This window comes from Sciurus carolinensis, chromosome 5, assembly GCF_902686445.1.
Source record: "Sciurus carolinensis chromosome 5, mSciCar1.2, whole genome shotgun sequence".
NCBI classification, from domain to species: Eukaryota; Metazoa; Chordata; class Mammalia; order Rodentia; family Sciuridae; genus Sciurus; species Sciurus carolinensis.
Window position 1 is genome coordinate 37,774,768 of NC_062217.1, and position 27,669 is coordinate 37,802,436.

The 27,669-nt window shown below is 41.9% G+C and overlaps 1 protein-coding gene and 1 non-coding gene across 2 annotated transcripts; one reads left to right on the top strand and one right to left on the bottom strand.

Moving 5' to 3' along the window:
- Positions 1-27,147, top strand: C5H13orf42 (chromosome 5 C13orf42 homolog). Its single transcript, XM_047552305.1, has 4 exons — positions 1-414; positions 23,508-23,655; positions 25,531-25,771; positions 26,973-27,147. Exons 1-4 carry the CDS (start codon positions 1-3, stop codon positions 27,145-27,147), a joined length of 978 nt encoding a protein of 325 aa, XP_047408261.1.
- On the bottom strand, positions 18,849-18,921 carry Trnas-gga (transfer RNA serine (anticodon GGA)). Its single transcript has one exon. It is a non-coding gene; the product is annotated as a tRNA-Ser (tRNA).
- Positions 27,148-27,669: the final 522 nt, after the last annotated feature.

Here is a 27,669-nt window from a genome sequence, read left to right on the forward strand (position 1 = left end):
ATGTTCAGAAAGATCCACTCCATCTTTAGCTCCAACCCGCAGAGGAAGGCTGCATCGGAGAACCCCTACTGCAATGGAGCCAGCCCCGCCGTGAGGCTCATTAGAAGCAGCTCCATGTATGTGGTCGGGGACCACGGCGAGAAATTCAGTGAGTCATTAAAGAAATACAAAAGCACAAGCAGCATGGACAGCAGCCTGTACTACCCTCCCCAGGAGGAGGACCGGGCGTGGATGTATTCACGCACACAGGACTGTCTGCAGTACCTGCAGGAGCTGCTGGCCCTGCGCAAAAAGTACCTCCACAGCTTCAGCGACCTCAAGTCCCAGCGCGCACAGGGTGTCTCCTCCACCTCCTCCAAGACCTCTAAGGGAGAGAAAAAGATCTTTGGCCAGTTCTCCCCTAAAGAAATAAAGGTAAGTCTGGGTGGGGAGGGGGGCTTGGTGGGGCCTGTCTGTAATCCCACGTCTGTAATCCCAGCAACTGGAGAGGCTGAAGCAGGGATTGCAAGTTCAAAATAACCCTCAGCAATTTAGGGAGACCCTGTCTCTAAATAAAATATAAAAAAGGGTTGGGGATGTGCCTTGGGTTCAATCCCTGGTACCAAAAAAAAAAAAAAAAATTACGACTGAGCAGTGCAGTTTAGATGAGAGTTCTTTCTGGAGCCATGGATACCTGTTTGCAACCTTCTCTTCCTTGCACTGCTAATGAGTAAGACACATTTGAAGCAATGGGTCAATCGCTCTCAAAGACTCCCCATAGTCATTTCCCTAGCCTGGGAGGGGCAGCTAATCCTAAACTTATTTTTAATGCAAGGGACATAAGGAGGAGCAGTTAATGGTGTCAACAGAGCAACCTGGTGGGAAGGGCATGAACTTGGTGCCAGGTGGTTCTGAATTTGCATCCTCCATCTGTTATTTACAACCCAATTGATAGAAGAGATAATGCTTCATGGCATTTGGATGATGGCCAATGATTTCTCTACATTTTATTGTTATTTCTTTAAAATATTATTATGATCACATCTAAAAATCCCAGTGAAAAGCGAAATTTTTGCATGAACTAGATAATTTCAAATATCTAGGTGCTTAGACCCAGGTCAGCCAAACCACCAGGGGATTACTCCAGCAGTACCTTGGGCTCAGGTGTTCTAGTGGCTCAGGTAAGGCACAGAGAGAGTCTCTGACTTGCAGGAGATTGCCAGATGACTTTGCTTGGCGTTGGAGGCCACTAATCAGACACAAACATGAAATTAATAAAATAAATCACTTGCATTTATTTTGTCACTTATGCTTATCACAGAGTTTTGTCAATGCTCTTTTTTCGAACATTTAAATAATGCCAGTGTGGAGAGTAGAGAGGAAGTCCTGTATCACGGAAGGTGAACTAAGGCTCAATGACCCTACCTTGCCCCACATCTCCCATGTGACCCAGTAGGTCACCTGATTCCATTATGACCACCCCCCCAGTTTTACTTATGCTTTCCTTCATTTCCTCCAGTTCATTTAGTTTATTTTTAATGCCTATAATTTGAGATTCTTTTGTTGTATATGTTCATTGATCAATTTTTATAATGGCTGGACTAGAGGGTCTTCAGAGCAGGCCTGCCTCCCACTCCCTCACAGTTTTGCCAGAGTGCTGTGCAGGCATACAAGGTGCATTAATGTTGAATGACTGATTGGACTACTATCAAATCTCTGGGGCTTGGCCTAACCCAACAGGTTTCAACTATCTGCATTTAATACCAGGTGGGAGCTGCTAAAATAATCATTTAACTGCAAAAGTATGTCAGTGTTGGGATTTCTATAAGAACTTCCTAGTCTTGGATCTCATGCTGACCCTGTGGTCAGTCAGCTGTAGATTTGTGGGCCAGATGTACCCTCCTTTGGGTCCAGCTGATAACAGAGAGGGTGACAGGGTTTTTGGACTTCCTTCCAGATTGAATATTTTGGAGCCCTAGGCTCTGGTTAGATTCCTTCTGGGTACTGTGGCCCTGCAAATGGAGCCATCCCTTGTGGGACCTAGCTCCCTTCCTGCTGAGTTGTCTGAGAATAGAGGAAAGGGAAAGAAGTTGAACAGCCATCTCTAGCTCTATGACATGGATCTCCTCAGAAGATGCCTCTTACCATGGTGTCATCAGGGGAAAGTCTTAAAAGGCCATTGAAGTCAATCAGATCAAGGTTTGATCTTTAACTCTTCTGTTTACCAGCTGTGTGCCTTTGCCAAATGAGGTTTACCTCTCTGGGCCTCTATTTCAGTAGTATAGGCATGGAAATGGTAATATCCCTGTGAGGAGTCAGTAACATCTTGCATGTGACTCTACCTGGTACTTCTGGGTACTCTAGTGTTGACTGACTCAGAATGTTTGGCATTAGGAGGCTAGTAGCCTTCAGATGAACTGCTCTCCTCCCCCATGGCTCCTCCAGAAAGAGCCATATACTGGGCGTACTGTGCAAGAATGCATGTGGTCTCAGTGGCTAGCAGGTTTCTGTGCACCCAGAGGCAGCCACCAGGAGGCTACTCCCTTCTGAAACTCCATAGCCTTCCTCTTTGGTAGAAAACCCTGCTGATGCGCAAGGGTTAAAGCAAACACTTTTCTTTTCCTGTTTCCTTATTATGCTCTTGGTAACACAGAAGGTGGTTTTATTTGGAACTAGAGTCCTTGCAGATAGTTAAGATAATAAGGTCATGCCAGAGAAAGGGGACACTAATCCAATACAACTGCTGTCCTAATAAGAAGATGGCTATGTGAAGATGCAGAGACATGGGGAGAGGGCCATGTGGAGCCTGGAGTGATTCAGCTACAACCAGGGAGCTGCTGGAAGTTGGGAGAGAGGCCTGGGACAGCGGCTTCCTTGGTTCCGTCCCTCAGAAACACGGGTCCTTGGAAACACGTGCACTCATCTCTAGAACCAGCCTCCTTTCCTCTTCTCCAGCCTTAGGTACTAATCTCTGTCCTGGCATTCATCACACCCTATTGTGGTTTGTTGAAGTGTGTGTCTCCCTGGGTGGACTGCAGTGAGACCAGGGCACTTGAACCAGAAATAGTACCGTTTTCATTCTGTCCCTGGAGCCGTGGGTGCCACTCATCACTTGTAGATGCTTTGTGAACTTCAAGTCTGCTGTCCTTTGTGCCATAGGTAGGGGGCAGCTGGCCTTTAGGCAGGGAGTGAACATGTTCTAAAGTGACCCCAGGGCACCTAGCAGCTCCTCTTCATTCTCTCCAAATACCAGCCCCTTGCCTGGTCACAGAACCCAAGTATCTTGCCTGTTCCTCTCTTGCAAGTAAGATGCCTTTTAAATTATTTTGATTAAGAGCCACATAACTAAGACATGTATTTTAGATACTGACTCTGTTCACCTAAACAATCAAAATAAAAGTTTCATGAAATGAACTTAACTCCTTTTCTTGCGTGGCATGCTGATATTTTTCAAAGTATTCTATTTTAAAATTTGGTCATGACATGCTAACTTGATTTCACAAGCTGCTACTGGGTCAAGAGCTATACTTTTTTTCATGCTCTGGAGTAAGGCATTTTAACTGAAAGGCTGCTGGTATCTAGGGCATGAAGCGCCAGGGTGCCAAATGGTCTGCTGTCTCAGTCCCATGGAGGTACCTTGAGCTTAGAAGAGCATCCATGTGGGTCAAGGGAAGGAGAAAGTGTGAACAAACCAAAGGGAAGGTAAGCTTGGGGTGGGTGTAGTAAGTGCCCCCTGGAGTCACATATGGTGGGGGACCCAGTCAGGCCCTGTGGGATCTGTTTCTCTCTCAAATAGGAAGTTGTTACAGAAATGAATAAAACATACTTTCTCCAATATTTAAAAATTATTACAACAAAAATCTGTATCTGATTATTTTTGTGTCAGTGTAGGACGTGATCTACAGTTTGGGATTCATTGTTTGGGTGCTCAAAGGTTAGAATTTCCATTACAGGACACAATGTGCATGGCAGAGGAACAGCATATTTGAAACAGTTCCTGTCCTGCATTGAAGAGTCTCTGAACCAATAGGACAAGATCCTCTGTTCTGGGGACCTTGGGTGTTTCTGACAGTGAAGAGAAGTGGCGATAGTGTCCTCTAAACCCACTACCACTGCTTCTGTACCACAGTCCAGGCATTATCAGGAACAACCAGCAGCTGATTACCCTCCAAACCCAACATGCTACGTATCAGAGCCACTCCACAGATGGGAGAACTGGGGCTCAGAGACATTGAAGGGTTTATGTGATACCAGGCACCGGATGAACAGAGTCATGATGTAAAGCCAGTCTGTGTCGTCCCAGAACTCACACTCTAGTTGATGTCCCAGAGCACCTTTCAACTGGGAAACATTTTTTGAGCCTGTATAATATACAAGATGTCAGAGTGTGCACCTCTGGACCCAGGGAGGAGGCTGCTTTATCCTGCCCCCTGGACACACCTGAGTCAGGGAGAATTGTCAGGGAGGTACCCACCTGCTATACTCATGGATTCTGTGCTAGGAAGGTGTTTCAGTCAGCTTTTTCATTACTGTCACTAAAGTACCTGTCCAGAACCATTGCACAGGAGGAAAAGTTTATTTGGGGGCTCACAGTTTTCGAGGTCTCAGTCCATACGCGGCAGGCTCCATTCCTTGGGGCTCATGGTGGAAGAATGTGGAAGAGGGAAGCAGAGAGAGACTCTACTGATCAGATGCAAAATATATGCCCCAAGGCCATCCCCCAGGGACCCACCTCTTCCAGCCACACCCTACCTGTCTTTAGTTACCACTCAGTTAATCCTCATGAGGGGATTAATTCACTGATTGGGTTAAGACTTTCATGACTCAATCATTTTCCTCTAAACCTTCTTGCATTGTCTCACACGTGTGCTTTTGGGGGACACCTCCCATAACAGAAGGAGTCTCCCAAAGGGGGCCGTGTGACCCAGACTCTCTTCACTCAGAGAGTCTGAAAACATGGCTGAAAAGGAGAGAGTGAAAGATATGACTTCAGTTATCTCCTTGCCATAGGATTGTAAAATTTCCCTCCACCTTGACACTTTTCTTCACGTAGCTACCCCTGATTCCGTTTCACCCTAGGTCCCCACAGCATTGGAATATTGAATTTATACCACCTATCTGTGGACTTCTTGACCTGCTCTTGGGAATGAGCTTGGGAAGTAGTGAGGCCCAGTCATGATGAGTAGATACTGTGTCCTCAAATTGTTTCCACAAAAGTACTTTCAAAACCTCCCAACTCATTCTACAAACATCTGAGATGAGCTGCACACCAGAATAATGATGTAGCAGTAGAAACTGGAAAATCGGGAGAGAAAAAAAAAATCCACAGAAAATCAAGACCACTCAAAGGAATTTGTGGAGTATGTGAGCTAATTCAGCTGTCAAAGATGAGCTTTAGATTTGACTCTATACTTGCTGGAAGCTAAGATAGATAGCTGAATTCACTGCAAAATTCTATGATCTAAGAAGGACCATATCCATTGCTTAGGGAAAGGTTTTTTTTTGTTTTTTGTTTTTTGTTTTTTTCCCCTAACTTTGAATTCTAAAGTTTCTCACATGGTACTTGATACAGGGAATTTTGTGTGATGTGATTGGTAATGAGCTCAAAAATATTTTAGTAAGCATTCATTAATAAATTATTCATCATTCATTCATCACTACATACTAATTGTCAGAACTATTGTAAGTGCTGGTGAGCAAGATAAAAGTCCCTGTCCCCATGGGGTGGTGGGGGGCTCAGTCTTGAGGAAGAACAAGCCCAGAGCTCCTGGTGGGGTTCCTCAGAGCCCAGCTGTGACAACAGCCCCAGCCCTGAGCTGCATCTTAGTGAGGGCCTGCGGATGCTCCTTGAGTCTGAGGCTTCTGCCAGTCCCTCTGGGGAGGATTCAGAGGCCTGAGGTATGCAGGGGCCACTTTTCCAATGGTCTGTCAAAATCCTCTAAAGATGTAGTTCTCTGAGAGAAAATTGTAGAAAGTTGTCCTGTTGTGTTTCTTGCTTATACCTCCCCCCGGACCCCAGCTCCCATCATGCCCTGCTTGTTAGAAAGCCAAGTGCTCCGTCTGTGGTTTGTTCTGGGGTCACCCCAACAGCCTGTGTCTGGGTCAGGACTTTGGCCTCTTGGCCTCTCTTGCTTTCCTGTTTCTTTTCATTTCTTTGAGCTCCAGCCCTGCTCCTATTGTGAGGGGCTTGGACATTTGACTTCTCTCTTTTCTCTCCTTCACACAAACATCACATCTCTCAGCACACTTTGTAAACAAATGAACAACATCAACAGCAAAACCCCTTTAATTTATATACATAAAACTTACCCCCTGAAGCATACAAGGTAATGGTTTTGAGTCTATTCACGGTGGTGTCGCTTTCACCTCTAATCACAGGACATTTTCATCACCCTTTACAATATTTTTGGGGGACGTGTGGTAAAATAAACCTAATATAACATTTACCGTTTTCAACATGGCACTTCGTAGTCCTTAAGTGGGTGCTTTTTAGTGTTCTCAAATTATAGGTAATAAAGTGTGTTTACTGTTAATTTCTTAAGAAATTAGGCACTTTGATTTTGCATCAATTTTTTGAAAAGTGAAAGTATATAATATTAAATAGCTTTCAAATTGTTAATTGCCAGACACTAGATTCCATGAACTTTTCCAATTTACAATTTATATGAACCCATGCTGGCTTATTCAAAAGGCAATTAAATCTTAATGTATTTAAAAGCACTTTATAAAAGTATTACTAGGAGCGCTGCGCATGGTGGCCCACGCCTGTAATCTCAGCAGCTCAGGAGGCTGAGGCAGGAGGATCTCAAGTGTGGGATCAGCTTAGTGAGGACCTAAGCAACTTAGGAAGACACTGCCTCAAAATAAAAAGTAAAAATGGCTGAGGATGTAGCTCAGTGGTAAAGTGCCCCTGGGTTCAGCCCCTAGTACCAAACCAAACCAAACCAAACTAAACCAAACCAAACCAATCCAAACTAAACCAAACCAAACCAAACCAAACCAATCCAAACCAATCCAAACCAAACCAAACTAAACCAAACCAAACCAAACCAATCCAAACCAATCCAAACTAAACCAAACCAAACCAAACCAAACCAAACCAAACCAATCCAAACTAAACCAAACCAAACCAAACCAATCCAAACCAATCCAAACTAAACCAAACCAAACCAAACCAATCCAAACCAATCCAAACTAAACCAAACCAAACCAAACCAAACCAAACCAAACCAATCCAAACCAAACCAAACTAAACCAAACCAAAACCAAACCAATCCAAACCAAACCAAACCAAACAAGTATCACCAGTAGTACACTGAAAGTGAATTCCTTAAGAGATCATAGAACCTTTGCAAATCCTTCATTTAGGAATAAGGAGAATTTTTTTTTCCTAATGAAGGCTTGACAATTATTTCTTTAAATATAAAACAGTCTATAAAATTGTCCTTTTAAGTGAGATACTTTAAAATTTGCAAATGATGGTTGGGGGCATTAAGCGCATGCTTAGCCTATGTGCAAGGCCCTGCGTTAGATCCCCAGAACTGCCCCCCCACTGTTAAGAATTACCACTTTAATCATTTTTCATGTATGATTCAGTGGCATTAAATAAACTCACAATGTTGAGTAGCCGTCACCACCACCCATTTCCAGAACTTTGTCACCATCCCACAGAAACTCTGCACCCACTGAATACTAACTCTTCATTTCCGACCCCTTTACCCTGGTCTCTGGCCGTGTCTATTCCACCTCCTATCTCTATGAATTTACCCATTAAAGGTACCTCCTATGCAGTCATGCCACTTAATAATAGGGCCACATTCTAAGAAATGTGTCACTAGGCCACTGTGTTATTGTACACCAATAAAGGCAGCTCAGATATCAGTAAGTGACCACCATCATTCATGTATGATTCATGTGTTTGATTCATTTTTACTGACCATAATATTTTCCAGGTTCATCCATGTTGTAACAGGTGTCAGAACTGGGAACTACCCTGTCTCTGACAAGAGTGCTTGCTGGCATTTGGGGTCTTCACTGAGGACCACTCTATACCTTAGAGCTAGGTGAACAGGGGCACAGCCAACATTCCACTACAAGAACTGGGTCATAAAAGTGGACTGTGGTCTGGGCGGACCATGGAGAAGAGCCGCATGAATGCTGGTCATAGAGCCAGGACTGGTTTTGGGGGTAGGCTACAGCATCCTGTGAAACCCCATGGACTCCCCAGTCCATGGACTCCATGCAGCCAGATGACTTGGGCTAGATATTTTCCAAGGCCAAGGTTACTGGTCACCCACTAGTCAGAAGAAGCCTCATTAATTCTTCCCTGGATCAGGCAGCTCTGAGCAGCTTGGATTCTTGGTATATCTGCTTGGATAAACTAGCAAAATGTACTCGAAAGAAATCCACCTGCTGTGAGAATGGCTACGAAAGAACATGCTTCATTCTGGAGAAACCCTGCCCAAAGTGATGGGGTTTTATTTAAAATAGTTTTATTCTGACAAGAGTTAGTTTTCAGAATCAATTTTCTCTTGAGGTCACTCAGTCTTGGTTTACACAATCAGATCATGTAAGTAACAAATAGAAGGCTCTTTCTCTTCAATGGCAGTAGGTTCTGAATCCAATTCATCTATAAATGGATTCCAAATCATCCATAGACAAATTCCATATGGTAGGAGAAACAGGTTCCAGATCTGCTTTGCACTGCTGAGAATTACTGTTCTGATCTGTTGGAGAGATTTTCTACAAAGATGGTGGTGTTAGAAGGCAGATTTTCTTGGAGCATGAGTTAACTAGTGGATGGGGGAGTCTCTATCACTTGGCTCATCTCTGGTTTGCGGAGTTGAAAGGCAGTAAAAATTCAATATGAGCTGCAAAGAATATTCCATTATGCTTGGCAGAGCTCTCTGCAAGATGGCAGACGGTGTAATAATGATTGATAACACAGCTTGTGATTCCTACAGTCCCCCAGTCAAGCCACAGGATGTGTAATTATATTTCCTAATCTATCCTCCAAGCACAAGCTGTTTGCTCTGCCTAGAAACAACACTTCCTCCACTCCCCTTTCTGTCCACCTGACTGACTTCTTGCCCTTTGACCACCTCCCAGGAGACTTTTGTCACAACTGCATTCTTTCTCAGTGGATTTTCCTCTCCCCTGTGTCTGAGCCCTTCCCTACAGCCACTGTAATCGCTCATTGCTTATCTCTGCCACTGACTGTGAGCTCACTGAGCGCAGACTTTGCATCTTATTGATCTTTTTACCTCCAATCTCTAGCACAGTTCCAGGTACACAGTAGATGCTCAATAAACCAAAAGCCTGAGAATCTCCATTGTTATGAAGTTTGATGGAAGATCCAGAAAAATCATAGGTCAGTGGTTTGATAACTCGGGGGCTGCCTTTCTTTAAATGGAATAGAACGTAATTTGAGTATATTCATATGGAATCATACCCTAACAATTAAAATATTCAGTGTGTAATTGGCCAGGGCCGATCAAAAGGACATCTTTTTAGCTATCCATTTTTTTCTGATGAAAAAGTTACATTTTCTCATTAGATGAAGTTTGTAAAACACAGTAAGTATAAGGAAGAAAATAAAAATAACTGAAGAATCCTACGATCTAGAAATAACCACTGTAGTTATTTATGTGTGTATTTTTTCAATCATTTTCCTGGTGCCTTTGCTATGATTACTAAATGTGACCCATACATACATACATACAGTTTTGTATCATCTTCATTTAATGTTATATAGTGTGGGTTCTTTACCATCTCATTAACTACTCTTTGTAAACAAAAGTGGTAAAGACAAAAAATTTAAAAACTCATTTTAGGCTATTATTAAACATTATAAAGAAATACATTTTACTGTATGGTCTGTAAGACATTTTTTAAAAGCAGAGCTCCCTAGAAGTGTGATTAATGGGTTGAGGATTAACATGTCATTGATTTTTTGAAGATTCTTCTACATATATGTGATATCGTGAAACATATTTGGTCTACTTCTGTTTCCTGGAATTCATCTCTAAAATCCGTGGAATCTACAGAGCAGTGTCTTTGTGTGCTAACGAGTAGATTGACGGCTGGAGGTTCCTAGGTAGCTCAAGGATGGGGCTGGTCATAAGGCCACATGAGAGAGTTGAGACTCTCAGATCAAGCTCTGGGGAGTGGAGGGGGGCTGAAAGGTAAATTGATCATGTTTGGTCAATGATTTAATCAATTGTGTCTGTATAACAAAGCCTCCATAAAACACTAAGTCTGGGTTCAGAAGGCTTCAGGATAGCAGAAGACATGGAAGTTTCTGTACTATGGTGCTCTCTAGAAGACATGGAAGCTACTTGTCCTCTCCTCTATACCTTGTCCCATCTATTCTTTATCTGCTGTTCATCTCTATCTATTGTAATGTCCTTTATAAGAAACAGTAGACATGTTTTTCCTGAGTTCTGAGAGTCTCTCTAATAATTGAATCTCAGTAGGGCTTGTGGGAACCCCCATTTATAACCTGTAGGTCAGAAGCATAGGTGGAACAATCTGGGGCTTCTGAAGCACGTGTGTCTGGGTGCAGTCTTGGGGGACTGAACCCTCAGCCTGTGAGATCTGACCTATCTCCAGGCAAATAGTGTTGGAACTGAATGGAATCAGAGGACACCCACCAGTCACAGAATTGCTTGCTTGCTTATGCATGGGGAAGCCTTCACATGCTTGGTCATAGAAGTCTTCTGTGTTGATTGTTGAGTGAGAGGAGAGAAGGGAAAAACAGTTGTTTCTCCCTCTCACAATACTGCTTTCCAGAAGCATTTTACCAATTCCCATGTACACAGTGGATTAGAAAGTCTTTCTTATTGTATTTTATCATCACCAAGTGTAGTCATTAATTTTAAAAGTCTGCCAGTCTGATAGATACATGACATTATTGTAAGGAGCTTTGATTGTCGACTGAATGAAAAGTGGCCCTTTTCTTCTGACATACTTCTTGTTTAGTGAATTTTCCATCCATGTCTTTATACCTTTTTTCTTTTGGTTGTGTTAAATTTTTGTTATCCGTTTATAGGGATTCTTTTTATATTAAAGATATTAGCACATTGTCTGCTACATGTGTTAAAAATATTTTCTCCAAGTTGTTATATATCTTTTACTTTATCTGACATTTTCTTTCATTTTTTTTTTTACTATTTTTTTAAGTTGTTGATGGACCTTTATTTTATTTATTTATATGTGGTGCTGAGAATCAAATCCAGTGCCTCACAAATGCTAGGCATGCACTCTATCACTGAGCTACAACCCAGCCTTTATCTGACATTTTCTGATGTACAGATGCTACTGATTTTTATTCAGTCGAACATGCCAATTTTTGTCTTTGTTATTTCGTTCATTGCTTTCATGCTTAGAAATTCTTTCCATGCCTCAAGGTAAGTTGCGTACTTAACTCACCTCCTCCCCTGGCTTTAAATATTTTATTAAAAACCCATTTTTAAAAATCTGCTAGCAATTTATTTTGATATATAGTAGGAACTAAGAATCCAACTTGAATTTTTCTGAAATGCAGTTTTTCAGCAACATTTATTGGCAACTCCTTCATCTGTCTTTAGGTTCAAAGGTTTCACTTATTGTATGCAAAGATTTTGTACTGTTTGAAGGTACTAATTCCACTCTATCAGTTATGCTTCTAAAATTTGATAAATGTGGGCAACTTCACAGTGTTTTGTTATAGTCAAAGGGTCATTTTGATGACATTTAAGTAAAGGAGTTACCAGGTAAGAAATAATGGTTGTGTTATAGAGCTGGAAGAAATGTCTTACAGCTATCAGGTGGAAGCTGTGAGTCTGTATCTCTGTTACCAAAGACAGAAAAATGGCAACTGTACTCCCCAAACTATGTTAGGGTTTAATTATAATAGAAATGTTTGATTATTCCAGAACTCATTTTTCTACTTTTTTTCTTTTTGTGTTGATTTTCTCAGCTCTGTTAGCTACATCACTGATTTTTTCTTCAGCCCTGTCTAGTTGACTATTTTGTTAATCAATTGAAATTTTGTAGATGGGTATGTGTGTATACACATTTAAATTTCAGTGACTGTGCTTTCTTTCTACATAGTTTACTATTCATATCTACCATTCTTGTTTCAAAAACACCCTTATTTTTTCATAAGCTCCATTCAAATATAGGTACCCATTGCCTTAGGTGCTATTATGTCAAAGAGATAAGACAAATATTACTTTTGACTTGGTCCAGAATATCCATCTCAAGAATGGCAGAAGGCAAGGAGGATTCAATAGTTGGACTTCTAATGATTTATCCTAAAAACTCACTTTGATAATATTACATTTCTTGTGGATAAATTCAAATCATTATGCATTTAGGTTCACCCAGAAGAATGATTTGATGGTAAAACCATCTTCCAGATCCATTTCACATTTGATCCTGGAAATGATATAACCAATATCAACATTCAGATTTATAGGTATAATTAGCCCAGGGGAGTATTACCAGTACTGCATAGAAACAGGAAGTACAGACCTCAGAGCTTATGGTAATTCAACTTATGATTTTTTTTACTTTTTGATGGTGTAAAAGTGTTCTCCTGCAAGCATTGTTTCTCATTTCCAGCACAGTATTCAATAAATCACACTAGTTGTTCAACACTTTATTATAAAATAGGCTTTGTGTTAGATGAAGTGGTCCAATCATAGGCTAATGTAAATGTTCTGAGCATATTTAATTTAGGCTAGGCTAAGTTAGGATGTTTGGTAGGCAGAACTTATGATATTTTCAACTTAAAGTGACTTTATCAGGATGTAACTAATTGTAAATTGAGGAGCATCTGTATAGAGTCTTAAAATGTATCAAGTTAAATCCAAAAGCGTAAATTAGAAACCCCTAAATTGATGGTAATAGATTGTAAATGTTAGGTGTTTTAGTCAATTTTTATACTGATGTAAATATCCAACAAGAACAACTTAGGGGAGGGAAAATTTATTTGGGGATGATGGTTTCAGCGGTCTCAATTCACAGATGGTCAACTCCATGGCTCTGGGCCCAAGGTGAGGCAGCACATCATGGTGGATGTGCCCAATGGAGAAAAACTGTTCTCCTCATGGCCAGAAGGAGGGGGAGGGGAGAGGGAGAGGGAGAGGGAAGAGGTCACAAGGAAGGCACCCTTCCAGGACAGGACCCAATGACTGGCCTCCTCCAGCCACATCCCACCTGCCTACAGTTACCTGGGACCCAGTGAGTTCATTCAAACTAGGATAGACTGATTATGTTACAGCTCTCACAATCCAATCACATTACCTCTGAACATTCCTGTGTTAACACAGGAGATTTTGGGGGACAACTCATATCTAAACCATAATATTAGATATTGTATGTACGATACATTCAGTCACTCCCTAAATAGTTTTATTTCATGTTGGGCATTGAAGTAGGTGCTTGATGTTCATAGATATGTTGCCTGAATGCAGCCCATAGAACTAATCACTCTAAACACCATTGCCTGAATTACACGGTTAAGTTTCCTGGAAAAGAAGCAGGTAGAATTACAACCAGAATGTTGGGAGTTGCCAACAACTGACACGGGTATGTAGCATCTGGTAGGGAGCATTTAGTAAAAGGAGTTATGTTGTAATTGTGAGTGTCATTTGCCAAAGCCATCTCAAAGAAGAGGTTCAGGATCACTGGTCTAGTGTAGGGCTACAGAGGGTCTAACACAGTATATGACAGTTGGACCTATTCACACAGGCACAACATGAGCATAGAAAAGTGTGCCTGGGTCCGTCCGTTTCAATCAATAAAAACTTCAGAGAGGAAGTGACAAATGAGCTGACCAGGGGTGAGGGGACTGGATGCTTAATGGCTGTCTCCTTGACTTTGGATGGGTTTAGAATGTCCCCCTACCCTTCCTTTTGAAAAAAAAAAAAGTTACTGTTTATAACAGGAAGTTCATTTTGTAGATTTCAGATCTCTGATAGACAAATACTGACAGAACTCAGAAGAAAATGGACAGATTGGAGAAGGGACAACATAGGTACCTAGAGGGCAGGTGAAGCCAGGAAGGATGGTAGGTTGACAGAAAATGCAGAACAATGTCAGAAACTGCCTTCCAGGATTCAGAAATTGAAATGAGAAATACGATAGAGTTTGGTTTGGAAAAATACAGGTTTCATCTGGGGAAGTAACCCAAGACCCAGGCAGGGTGTCGAGGGGTGGAGTGTGGGGGAGGCTTGGAAAATGGTAACCCTAAGGCCACGGAAGGTGAAATGTGAAAGGCGACTGAGTGGAGACAGCAAAGTGATACAGATGCTCTGACAGAATGTTCTTTCTCCCTGGGGCTGCTACAGGGCTTGATGGCAGGGGACCCTGCAAATCTCAGGCCCAGCCAAGTAGGACCAGGAAGTAGACCGTATTACATTCAGCCTTTCCAAAGAGGTTAGAAAGTTCTGTGCTAGAGCCGAGTCAAGACTGGGAGGGAAGCAATCCACTTTAGCATGGAGTTCTGAGTCAAGGAGGGAGGACTATTTTGGGTCTCATCCAGGGACAGTGATAACAGAAGTCCGATTTCATGTCACCTCCTCTTTGTAAAGTAGATTTTCCTGTGATATCAGGCCCAGCCCTGAATCCTGGACCTCTATCAATGCAGTTGGAAGGATCACCAAGAATGTTGGTCAGAAAGCTCCATGGAAGTTGGGGAAAGGCAGAAAAAAAGCTAGAATCAAGCCAGGACTTGACAAGTCCCAGCCCTGACTTGTGGCTGAGCCTTGATATGGAGAAAACCATCACAAGATCCATTTGGGGACATTTCAAAGTATAATTTATAAAAGTTCATTGAAGCTCTGTTATTAAAGGGTTATTCTGAAACCCTTTTAAACTAACTTGCCAGATCACTTGATGCTGACTTACAGTTCTCTCTTTAAAACATACCCACAATAAGCCAGGCACTTACAAGCAGCTCTACACTATGGTATTACTGGCAAGGTTCAAAATGACATATGCACAAGACTCTTCACTGGAATGCTAATTTTTTTGTTGCAGCAGAAGCCTGCAAACAACCCAAAGATCCACCAATAGGGGCTGCCATGTGTTCCTACAGTACATCTGTATAATGGAGAACTATGCAGCTACTAAGAGGAAAAAGGAGGTTCTTTATGTTAGGAGTGATCCTCTGGCTACATGAAGTGAAGAAGGAAATTTTCATAGGTATATCGGATACCTATGAAAAGTGGGAAATACGGATATAAACACATGCTTGCTTATCTTGCCAAAAAGAAATGATGGAAAAATAAACAAAATACTGAAGAAAAAATAGAGAAAACAAGAAGAGAAAGGCTGGAATGGAAATAAGTTCTGTCTTGAATGTTAATTACAGTTTTGGATTTGAAACCATGCATATTGTTATAAGCTTTTAAAGTATTAAATCAAAAGAGAAAAAAAACAATCATTAAAACTTGAAAACCAACTGGAGCATATGAATCTAAATGATTACCAAGTCAACAGCATAATCACAGAGAAAAGAATTTCAAGAGACTTTAAAAGAGAACTTTGGTTATACGTGCCAAGGAAAGACACATGCAAATCTTAAATTGCTTTTAATGGGCTAATATTGGTGATGTTATTTTGAAATTATTTTTTTTTAAATTATGAATTCATAATTTTGAATAAATTTAAAAAATTGATAAGCAATGATATAACCATATATAAATAACATTATAAAGATTTTAAATTTTGAAATTATTATACATAGTAGGATAAAGTCAGAATTTTTTTAAAAATGAATTTTATATTATTTAGATAGATGGTATTAGAAAAATTTTAGTTCACCATATAAAGTAACCTCATACTATATGAAAAATAAAAACAATATAAAAATATAATAACAATCAAAGACCACATGTAAAAGGTAAAAATATATAGTTAAAACTAATTAATGATAATGGAGGAAGTGGGGAATGATTTATTCAATACAGATCCCAAATTTCAAATGATAAAGACACTTACTTCTCATCTTTTATCTAAGCTGTGCAAAACTGTGGCAGAGATAAAGTAATTTTGTTAATGTCGCATGGAACAGAGTTTTCAATGTAAGGAAAACACATTAATTAAGAATCTAAGCATAAAACCTATTATATTTAATTTGAACTGGATAAAATGCCAATTTCTATTCAGGATGTAGAAAAAACAAACCCATAAAACTCAAGTTTATGATTTTTCTTGGAACCACAAGAGTTGAAGTCTCAGGAAGAGCAGCAAGCCCAAAATCTAAGGGGAAAGAGATTCTGCATGGAATGACATGAAGACTGTACCTATCCATGCAGGGCAGACACAGACAGACATGGAGAAGATCCCACCTAAAATTGGTAGCAAATGGGTGGTGGCAGAGTGCAAGATGGGGAGAGAGAAGTCCCTGAGGGTTGCAAATATAGGTAGAATTCACATTCACTCTACATGACCTCCAGTGGCTGCTCACAAAAGATTGGTAGAGTGCCCTGAGAAAGTGTCCCTGACGGTGCAGTCCTGGGGAGGGGACAGCAGCTGCTGAGGGAGGTTCATGGATACCTGACAGGATTATGCTTTTGTAACTTCCTTTGGAGCAAGAACTTTAGTTGGGAAGGGGAATGTGGAAGGGATTTTCATAACTACAGCCAAAGGAAGGTCAAGGCTGCTAAGTAGGCTGCATCCCCAGGACAAGGTGCTACCTAAGACTGGGGCCTACTCATAAAAACAATGAATGACCTTCTGCCTCCTATCACCATGCAAACAAGAATTCAGTAGTATATTGAATATTGCTAAGAGAGAGGTGAGAACATGGAGAGAGACCTTCCCCCAAGGGCAGCACAAAGGGAGAATCTAAAACTGAGGATGCAGCAGATAATGAGGAGAAACTCTGGATCATCAACCTCTACTTTGAACACAGGTTATTTCAAGAGAACTTTAAAGTCTATGATGCCCTGAGAGTAACCATAGCAACAATCCACCTAAACAATCTAGAGTGACTAAGAATCAAACTAAAGGCCTAACACAGCAAAAAAACATTTCTGGGTATAAAAGTCTCAATGTCTACTACCTTACACAGAATACCTGACTTTTAACAGAAAAGTATAAGCCATATGACAAGAGGAAGAAAAAGGAGGAGAAGGAGAACAAGGAAGAGGAGGAGGAGGAGAAGAAGAAGAAAGGAGGAGGAGGAGGAGGAGGAGGAGGAGGAGGAGGAGGAGGAGGAGGAAAAGAGTGCCAAGAAACCAAGCAACCAATAGAGCCAGGCTCAGAAATTGCACAGATATTGGAACCATTAGATCAGATAGGAATTAAACAAATGAAACAAAACAATGACTAATGTAATAAAAGCAATAGTGGAAAAGGCAGAACACTTGCAAGATCAGATGGAGAATTCCAATAAAATCATGACAACTTTAAGAGAAAAATCAAATGAAGAGACTATAAATGTATAGCACAGTATCAATGATGAGAATCTCTGACTGGCTCATCAGGACACTTGATATAGCCATGGAAGGAATTAACAAGGTTGAAGATGGAATGGTAGATAAAAAAATTACCAAAATTGGAACACAAAGAAAACAAAGGGAAATAGGACAGAGCATTCAGGAACTGTAGAATAGCATCAAATAGTCTAATATAAATGTAACTGGAAAAGAAGGCAGGGGGGAAGAAATATTTGAGGAAATTATGACAGAATTTTACAATTCTCATCATCCACTAAACCAATAAAAGAATTAGAAAACACCAAGTAGGATTAATAACAATAGGCACATTGTAATAAATTTGTTGAAAAGACAAGGGAAAAAAGATATGTTACACACAGTGGAGCATAGATTAAAAAGTACAGCAGACTTCTCATCAGAGATGATGTGATCTAGGAGACAATGGAGTAGTTTCTTTTAAAAAGCGAAAAGACAAAAATCAAAACCTCAAAACCTATAGTCTTAGTCGGTTTTATGTTACCATGACAAAATACCTGAGACTGGTTAATTTGTAAGAAACAGATTTGTTTCTTACAGTTCTGAAGTCTCAAAAGTTCAAGGTCAGGAGCCCACATCTGGAGAGGGCCTTCTTGCTGTGTCATTCCATGGTGGAAGGAAGAAGGGAAAGAAAGCACACATAAAAGAGAGACAGGGGACTAGGGAACCGAAGTCATCCTTTTATCAGGAGCTCATTCTCTCAATAACTAGTCCACTCCTACAATAATGGCATTAATCCATTTATAAGAGCAGAGCCCTCATGACCTAAGCACCGCTTAAGGTTCTACCTCTCAAACTGTTCCATTGGGAATTACCTTTCTAACTCATAAATTTTGGGGGTTGCAATCAAACAACAGTACCTGTCAACGGAAAGTTCTATGCACCTTTAAAAATGAAAGCAAAATAAATATTTCTAAGATAAATCAAGAGTATTCATTTAATTGTCAGGAGACATATAGTACAATAAATATTAAAGGATGATTTTTGGGAGGAGGGAATGTGATAGCAGAAAGTTATATCCATACGTAGAAATAAAGACCCTTGCGAGGAAAGGGTAAAAACAAAATTTGTGGGTTTTCATTTTAAATTATCTAAAATACAACTGCCTACAGGAAAAAGAAGAAGAGAAATAACAGAATTAAAGTCTGGAGTAGGAAATGTACAAGGTGAACACTGAATATTGTGTTATGTCTAAAAATCTTGGAAGCTCTCAAAGATGCTAAGATTGTGTCAAAGAAACTCAGGATCCACCTCGGAAGGGTTCTTGCTGTCAATGGATGGGACAATTTTGAGCATCAAAAAGGATAATTAGAAGTGATGAAAGGTCATGTTCAAAGTTCCTGAATTTTTGGTGATGATACCAAAACAAACCAATGAACCTCATTGATCATTGTTTTCTTTTTGAGGTATTGGGGATTGAACCCAAGGCCTTGTGCATTCCAAGCAAGTGCTCTACCACTGAGCTACATCCTCAGCCCTTTTTATTTGGGGGACAGGGCTTACAAGTTGTCCAGGTTGACCACCAACTTAGGATTCTCCTGCGTTAGCCTCCCCAATAGCTGGGCTCATAGTCTTAGGAACTTTCTAGGATATCAATTCCTTTCTTTAAAAATAATAAATGAGAGGAAAGGATCAATTATTTGTTCTTCTGTTTCTAAACACAATCGATAATTGGTGAACGTTCTTCACACGAGAAACATAGCTCATAAATGCAGAAAGAATGTAGAATTAGAAAAATCATGCCTAACATGCATGAGGCCCTGGATTCAATCATCAGCACTGGAGGAAGAAAAGCAGCAACACTTTGCAACCAGTAATAAAATAATGGATCTAGACAATGACTCCAAAGTCACTAAGAAAAAGACTAAAGATAAACTTTAAACTAGATGGATCAAGCTAGCATCACATAAATCCATATAAACCCATGTAACATAAAGCTGGAAAATGTACATTATATACCTATTGATATGTGGTATAGATCATTACTAATGAATTATTACTAGAGGGAATGTGGTGGATGGAGGAACAGATCAACCAACATCACCAGGGAGTGAGTCAAATCTAGAATGTGAGAAATTCTATAGAACAAATGATGTGGATTCTTCAACAATTAAATGGCATACATAAAACATTAAAAGAGATGCAAAAACATAGCAATGTCAACCTTGGATCCTAATTTGAACACATGAACTTGCAAAAGACATTTTTTCAATTAGGGGAAATAGAACACATACTGGGTATTTGTTGTTATTTAAAAGTTAGCAGTTTTGTTGGCTATAATAATATTGTGGATAATACTTGAAATTTTTTATATTAGAGATATAGTTTGAAGTATCTATGAGCAAAATTATATTTTTTAGAGTTAGTTTTACAAAAAAAGAGGGAGTGCGATAGGTGAATAATATGGAAGAAAGTCAATGGATTTTGAAGTCAGTGGTGAGGACACAGGATTCATAGGACTATTTCCTACATTTTTTATATCTGAAAATGTTTACAATGAAGCTACTTTAAGAACTAGAGGATGCTATGTACTCACCAGCCCTCTTAAGTTGCATTTGTGCTTATTAAAATTGTCGTATTTGTTCCCAAACTGGTTTATGTTCTTTGGACTTATTATAATTTATAACAATGTAATCTAATTAAACATGATAAATGATAAAATATGAATACATAAAAAGAATTTCTTCTATGAAACAAAGTTGGATATTCTAGAAAGATAGTTGATTTTTTAAAAACAACAGTGAGATCTGAACAAGGCAAATATGAAAGATTTGAAAAACAAATCATGAAGACTTAGAAGGATTTTGTACTCAAATTTCTTCACGAGTACTTGAATTTCCTAGTTCATCTTAAATAAACATACCTGGAAACTTTTGATGAAATATTGTGGATGACTTGGGCAAGAAAGAAGCTAAAGAACTCAAAGGATTGGTGATCAATGACATGGGGATTTGAGTGAAGATTTAGGAAATAATAATGCACATATGCAGAAACTCGATATTAAAATGAATGGTCTTCTCATTGTGGGGAATGGGGAGATGGCATCAGAAGTGGCGGGTGTAGAGGGACGAGATAATTTGTCCTCTGAGTAGGGTCACTTTTGAGTGTGAGACAAGGTGCTATTCATAATTATGCTGGGGTAACAGGCATATACTGGGGTGATTACTGAGCAAACCAGGATGTTTGGTCACCCTGTCTGTAGGACATGGGATGAGAATTCCAGTCATTTAAACACACTAGGCCAGCTGCTGTGTCTAATCAGGAGGAAGTCTAGCAGGAATGGATGCCAGATATTAAGCCAGGAAGCAAACACCCCGCATGAACACCAGCAGAGAAGTGCTTGCCCGGGAGGTGGTTTAGGTTGGGCTTGGGGCTGGGAAGGTGCACCTCTTAGATGGGATGCTGTGATTCCCTGGGAAGCAGCAGGGACCGGAGTCACCTCTCTGTGTGGTAAGCACGAGGAGGTGCACAAGGACACAAGGAGTCTCAGCGCCTTAGTGCAGGAGCTTCTGTCCTCTGTATTCACTGATCTGTATCCTGTCCCCTTGGGTCCTGTCCCCTGCAACATCATAGAGGTCTGCTCTTGTAAAGCCAGGGAGTAAGACTGGTGCTTGAGGTTTTCATCCTAGATTAGACGCTGAGGTGGGGCCCGTTCTCCCTCCTCCGTGCCCTAGTGCTTTTCAAATGCTGGTTCTCAGCTGTGGTGCACTGGAGTCTCTGGATTATCCGAGTTTATTCCTTTGCAAAGAAGCCAGACACAGAAAGTCTCTACATCCAGCTGGGATTGGGCACCACTGTTACAGTCACCCTGACAATGACGAGGGAGATACAGACTATCCACATGTCACCTCCCAGCATTGGGCTCTCAGACTGGAACAAAGGGCAGGTGCTTTTGTCTGCAGGGAAGGAAGGCAGGGTTAATCAAGAAAAAAAAGCAATTTGCTTATTCGTTTGTTTCTGCCCCTGATTAATTTCATAAAGGATCTCAGGGTGAAGCCTTCTTTTGAGATGGGACTTGGTCACACAGGCAAGTATTCAGCCAGTACAAATAATGACACCAGTGAGCCACCAATGACTCACATTCCAGCCATACCAGGACCCAGACCTCTTGTAACAGAAGCAAGTTTTATCATGATGGTGTATTGCATAGCCCAGCAGAGACTCCTGGTGGGATCCAGAAAAGGGCTCCGCAGGGTTGGGGGAGGAGCTCACCAGCCCGTTTCAGTGTGAGCCTGGGATTGTATCACTGCCACACAGAGCCAGAGCATCAGGTGTAGCTGGGAGACCTGAGTCTTGACTCCTAAAGCTCATAGTTTTGGAAATAAGAAATATGATTGTGTATTTGGAATAACAAGTGTGAGGCTGAAAGGGCTACTGCCCACTAGCTCTGATGACAGGGACCTCAGTGACCAAGGTGCCAATTTCTAGGCTAGTGGTTTATTTATTTGATTTAAAATTTATGAACGTTATCCTATGTGGTGCTGGACTTCCATGGCATCAGGTGCTTGGCAGGCTGTTCGTGGGTCATGGTCAAGAGGATGATAAACAGATCATGCAGAAGTCAGCAAAGATCCTGGAACTTGATTAGACACCAAATGGATTCATTTAAGCCTATACTTATTACTATTTATACATTTCAAATGAGCGTACTAAAATCTCTTCAATTTATTCCATGATTGTGGCCCAAATTGGCCACTTTCAAAACTGATGCCCTTTCAGAGTGTTTTCGACATGTCCTCTTTGTCCTCCTGGGAATGATTTGTCAACTACCTAACAAGCTCTTCTGGCTCCTGTGGGTGTTTAGCAGCAGGGAACAAGGTCAGAGAAAGATGCATTAATTTTTATGTTTTAATATTTATTAGTGCATTATAGTTATACATAATAGCAGGGTTTTCTTGGACACATTCATAAATGCACAGAACATATTTTGTTCCATTTCAATCCCCCATACTTCCTCTTCCCCCCTGCTCCCCCCTCCCCTGGCTCACCTGCTTCTACTCTATTGGTCTTCCCTCTATTTATTTTTTTTATATCGGTGCATTACAGTTATATATAAAGTTGGAATGCATGTAATATGCACATAAATGACATAATTTGGTCACCTTCATTTTCCAGTACTTTCCTGTTCCTTCCTCCCTCCCTCTTGGTTCCCTGCTTCTACTCTACGGATCTCCCTTGCATTATTTTTTCTAATGTCTGATGACAAATCTGTGACCAAGAATGAAACAGATCTCATTGTCCTTTCGTTATCCCTGCCTGAGATATTTAGAAATCCATTGATTTATAGCATTTATGAATCTAGGTTATTGAACTTCCTTCAATGGAGCACTAAATCAACTTTACCTTTTTTAAAAAAATTAATTAGCACATAACAATTGCATATTTGGAGGGTATAATGTGATAGTTCAATACATGTATGCAAAGTGTAATGAGCAAATCAGGTTGATTAACATTGGTTCCTTTTTAGACATTTTTCATTTCTTTGTGTGGGAACCTTCAAACTCCTCTCTTCTAGTTCTTTATAAAACACATAATAAATTGTTGTGAACTATATTGACCCTACTGTGCTATGGATACTAGAGTTTATTCCTCCTATCTACCTGAATTTTGTAATTCTTCATCTCCAACTCATTATCCTTCTATCTCCACTCCTCTCCCCCCTTCCTCTCTACTTATATGAGATAAAAAATTTTAACTTCCACTTGTGAAAAAGGACGTGGTGTTTTTCTTTCCATGCCTGGTTTATTTCACTTCACACAATGTCCTCCAATTCTGTCCATCTTGCGACCAATGGCAGGATTTCATTATTTTTTATGGCTGAATAACATTCCACTGCAAATATATCCCACATCCTCTTAATCCACTCATTCACTAATAGACACTATGGTTCGTTTTATATCTTGGCTCTCAAATTTACCTTTGAAACCTCTTAAATTCATGACTCCATATTCATGAAGTTTTAGCAACACTTACTCCTTTCCAGCGTCTCTGGCTTACGCACCCGAGGGTGCCCAGAACCTGGCTCAGCCAGCCCTCTCTCCCGGTCTCCATCTCTAGCAGAAAGCCACCTCAAAGAAATATTCGCAGTTCACTGCCGATGTGGCCGAGGCCATCGCCTTCTTCGACTCCATCATTGCAGAGCTGGACACAGAGAGGGCGCCCCGGGCTGCTGAGGCCGACCTGCTGAACGAAGACGTGGACTTCGATGGTGCGTACTCGGGGAGGGACCTGTAACCTGGTGGCTGAAAGTCGGTGGGGATGTGAGTGGAACCCTGGGATAGGCAGCAGGGTTTCCCCGCTTCCTGGTTAAAGGGAACCCCTGTCCCTGCCGGCCCCTGAGCTTGTCTCTAGGGACCTCCTGCTCTGGCGGCTCTGCTGCTGCCGCCCGGCCTCCCGCCAGCACTCTGAGGCCCTGTGTGAAGGAAGACTCTTGCCTGTGGTCCACTTACCAGAGCTGAGACTGGGCAGGGCTTCCCTAAGACTCCCGGGGAGGGACAGTGATAGGGAAATGACTCAAGGGGCAGAATGGATGGGGGAGGGGGTTGTAGAAAGCTCCAGATTAGTGACATGAGAAAGTTGTGGAGATTGCTATGTGAGTGTATTTAACACTACTCAGTGTCACATTTAAATATGGTTAAAATGGTGCATTTGATGTTATGTGCATGTCATCACAATTTTGAAAAAAGAAAGGGAACGGATAAACTGTTTTTGAAAATCCTGCTTCTGATCCTCCCTGAGCCCGGTGTTGGCTGTGGCATAGGGCAGGAGAGGCCCAGGAGTCTGCCCAGCCCAGCCAGTCCCTGGAGGGAGGGGAGGGGAAGGCCCAGGCTTCACCTTCCCCCTCACCAAGGTGGATCACTGCGGAGAGCAAAGAAGTCTAACAGGCCGAGGAGTTGAGCCTGCTTTTAAATTCCCAACCTGCCCATTTCTTTAAACGTTGACTTGCCCCTCCCCCACCCATTACCTAGATACTAAGGTAATGGCTTGTGGTAATAATATTAAATAAATCTTGAGGGTTTCAGCTAATGCTCAAAGGAGGACGTGCTTGCGGTTGCTGTTGCTTTGGTCTCCATAGATGTGTATCTGTGAGACTTGGGTTTTCAAATTGGGTTCTGTGCCATGTCTGTTGCTTCCCACGCTCATCCTACCCTGCTGGCCATCGCTGGCCCTCCTCACCCATACAGCCCAGCAGCCCCCAGCAAACGGAAGCCCTCACCCAGCAGTGAGACCTGGGCACTGCAGAATGTTGGTGGAAAGATGACAAAGTCCACTGAGGATGCAAGTGTCACCTTCACAATTACAATCTTTTAATGAAAATGTTTTTGTCACAAAATGACCTTTTTTTTCTGATAAAAATAATGGTTTATGTTAACTGTAACTCAAGTTAATCAAACATGCTAAAGCATAAAGAAGGTAAAAAAAATGTATGACCTGAAACCACCCAGAGATAACCCACATGGAGCACATGACCTTTCCAAAGTGTTTACACACACACACACACACACACACACACACAAAATCAAACACACACACACACACAAATCAAACACACACACACACATACACACAAACTAAAACCCAAACCCCACACACATTCTAAAACAAAAACAAAACCAAACACACGCATACACACAAAACCAAAACCAAAACCAAAACCAAACATGCACACAAATAAAACTAAAACCAAACGCACACACACAAAAACCAAAACCAAAATCAAACAAACACACACACACACACACACACACGCACTAGTTTGTTTTATTTTATTAACAAAAATAGGCTCTTTCTTCATTTAACAATGTACAATACATCTTGGGCATGATTCCAAGCCAGTAAATACAGATCCCTGTTTTTCTGTTTTTGTGTTTGATGGAACGAATACTCCAGTACCCCTGCACCTACCTGCAGAGTCATTTCCCCTTGCTCGGCCATTTGGGCCTTTCTAAGAATCTGCTGTGACGAGCAATGTCATCTCTACCCATTCCCTGTGAGCTCTTAGGCCTATCCACCCCCTCCTTTGCCTCCTTCCCCTCTTGACGCTGAGCCCTCCCTTCCCAGGTCACCCTCTTCTCTCTTCCAGTGGCCACCAGCTCCCGGGAGCACAGCTTGCATTCCAACTGGATCCTGCGGGCGCCACGCAGACATTCTGAGGACATTGCTGCACGCGCAGGCCACACCTCAGACAGCCAGTTTCGAAGGAGCACTGAGCGCAGGACCATTGGCACCCAAAGGAGACTGGAGAGGCACCCCATTTACTTGCCCAAAGCTGTGGAAGGGGCATTCAACACCCTGAAATTTAAGCCCAAAGCCCACAAAAAAGAGTAAGTGCTTGGGCTTAAATAGCGAAGCCAAGATGTTTCTGTGTCCTCCAGACCCTTGGGTGGTCCTGAAGGTGCGTTGAGTGCCCATTCTACATGCCAAAATTATTCTTGCATATTGTATTTCTGGGGGTAGGACTTATAAAGATTTTTTTCTTTCTAAGTCTCCATCCTAACATGGTCCACTCTTGTCCCCTGCTTGGAAGGACCTACGGCGCCGGATCTGCCTCCCTTACTCTCTGGCCCATTTATTTAACCCTCGTGCTTTGGGCCATCATCCTTCATCATTGTCCCCAGATGCCACTGACACATTGTGTGCTACAGATTTTTAATGAGAGTTTGGGGTTGAACAGAGCAAGAAATTCACAGTCAGAGACGTCTTATGGTATCTTTGTGTGCAGTGACATTCTCAGGAGAACCAGTTATGCCTTCTCCTTGTTTCCCTTGATTTTATTGCTGAATGTCTGTGCTCATTCCTAGCTTAGGGAAATCCCTGCAGTCCACCACTCGTAGTGTTTCCTTGGAGAAAACACATAAATTCTATTTCCAACAGATTATTATTCCAGGAGGTTGAAGAAGGTGCTACCGCTCTTTGCAGTCCTCTCTGGAACTGGGAATTGGTTGGTTAGAAAGACGAGTTCAACCCCAGACTCTCCCGGTTCTGCCTTGGAGGGCCATCTTGCCACCACCTCCTATGGTCTCTCTCCTCCATGTCCTCTTGTCCCAGGTCTAGTCACCATCACTAAGCCCCACACTCCCGGTGCCTCTCATGCAGGTGTGAGTCCTGTGCTCTCAAGTCTTGGTCTGGCCAACCCAGGCCTTTCTGCAGGGGCCTGTCTGTCCAACAGAAGGGCCTATCAAGACTCAACCAGCTGTTTCCTTTGCTTCTACAGAAGTCACTCAACTCTAATGGAGTCAGGGTTTCTTAGATAGCATTTTCCTCTCACAATAATAAACCCTGTATGAGACATAATGAAACCATGACCCAGTCTTTATCACCTGTCCTTCTTCTATAAGGCCAGGACAAGGCCCACCTGTGGTCCCTCCAGACCCCCACGATGACACTTGCTTGCTCCTTCCCAAAGCCCAGGACTGGGGGAGCAATCTGATGGTCTCCACAGGATGGTGGTAATCCGGGCATCCCTTCCCTCTGTGCCGCTGGCCAAGCTGAACTTAAACCCTCTGCCTCATTCCTCCCTTCTAGCCTGGGGAGCTCCAGACAGATCCTCTTCAACTTCTCAGAAGAAGATACGGAATGGGATGCAGAGCTCTTCGCACTGGACACCCTGGCACCTCCAGGGGAGGACTACTATGAGACAGAGAATCCCAAAGGGCAGTGGCTACTTCGAGAAAGACTGTGGGAGCGGACAGTGCCCTGACTCCATCTGGGCTCCTGGACTTGTCTCAGGCTGAGTCTCTGAGAAGGTGTCTGCTTGCAGTTCAGCATAAGGTGTTTGGTGGAGTTAAAAGTGGAAATTGTGACAAAGTCCAACTCCTCTGCCACTGCCGACTGGTGCCTACCTAGTGCCAAATAGACCTGCAGCTTTCCAGAGAACATGCCTCAGGAGATGTGGAGCCTGGGTTTCCCCACCAGCTGAGCAGGGAGGAAGAGCCCGACTGGTGTTCCAGAGCAGAAGACACAGAGGACCTTAAGCAGAGCACCCAGGCTCACTCCTGGCTGCGCCTGGCCTGCCCTTCTCGTGTGTGCTCATTCTGTTCAGTTCCAGAAATGAGTAGTCTTTTGGAACTCTGGGCCAAAAACTTTCAAAGAGGCAGCTCTTCTTTCTACAGGGCTCAGAAACACCCCGTGGTTGTCTTCTTTCGTGCAGAATGGAAGTAACCCTTTGTCTCTAAGTTTTCCAGAAGTTTCTGGATTAAGCTGCAGATGAGGCCAATACCCT

What these genes read in the sequence shown, in the direction of transcription:
- C5H13orf42 (XM_047552305.1), top strand. Translation starts at nt 1, where the DNA reads ATGTTCAGAAAGATCCACTCCATCTTTAGCTCCAACCCGCAGAGGAAG. An exon ending in TCTCCCCTAAAGAAATAAAG is followed by an intron (nt 415 to 23,507) that starts GTAAGTCTGGGT and finishes CATCTCTAGCAG; the next exon opens with AAAGCCACCTCAAAGAAATA. An exon ending in CGAAGACGTGGACTTCGATG is followed by an intron (nt 23,656 to 25,530) that starts GTGCGTACTCGG and finishes TCTCTCTTCCAG; the next exon opens with TGGCCACCAGCTCCCGGGAG.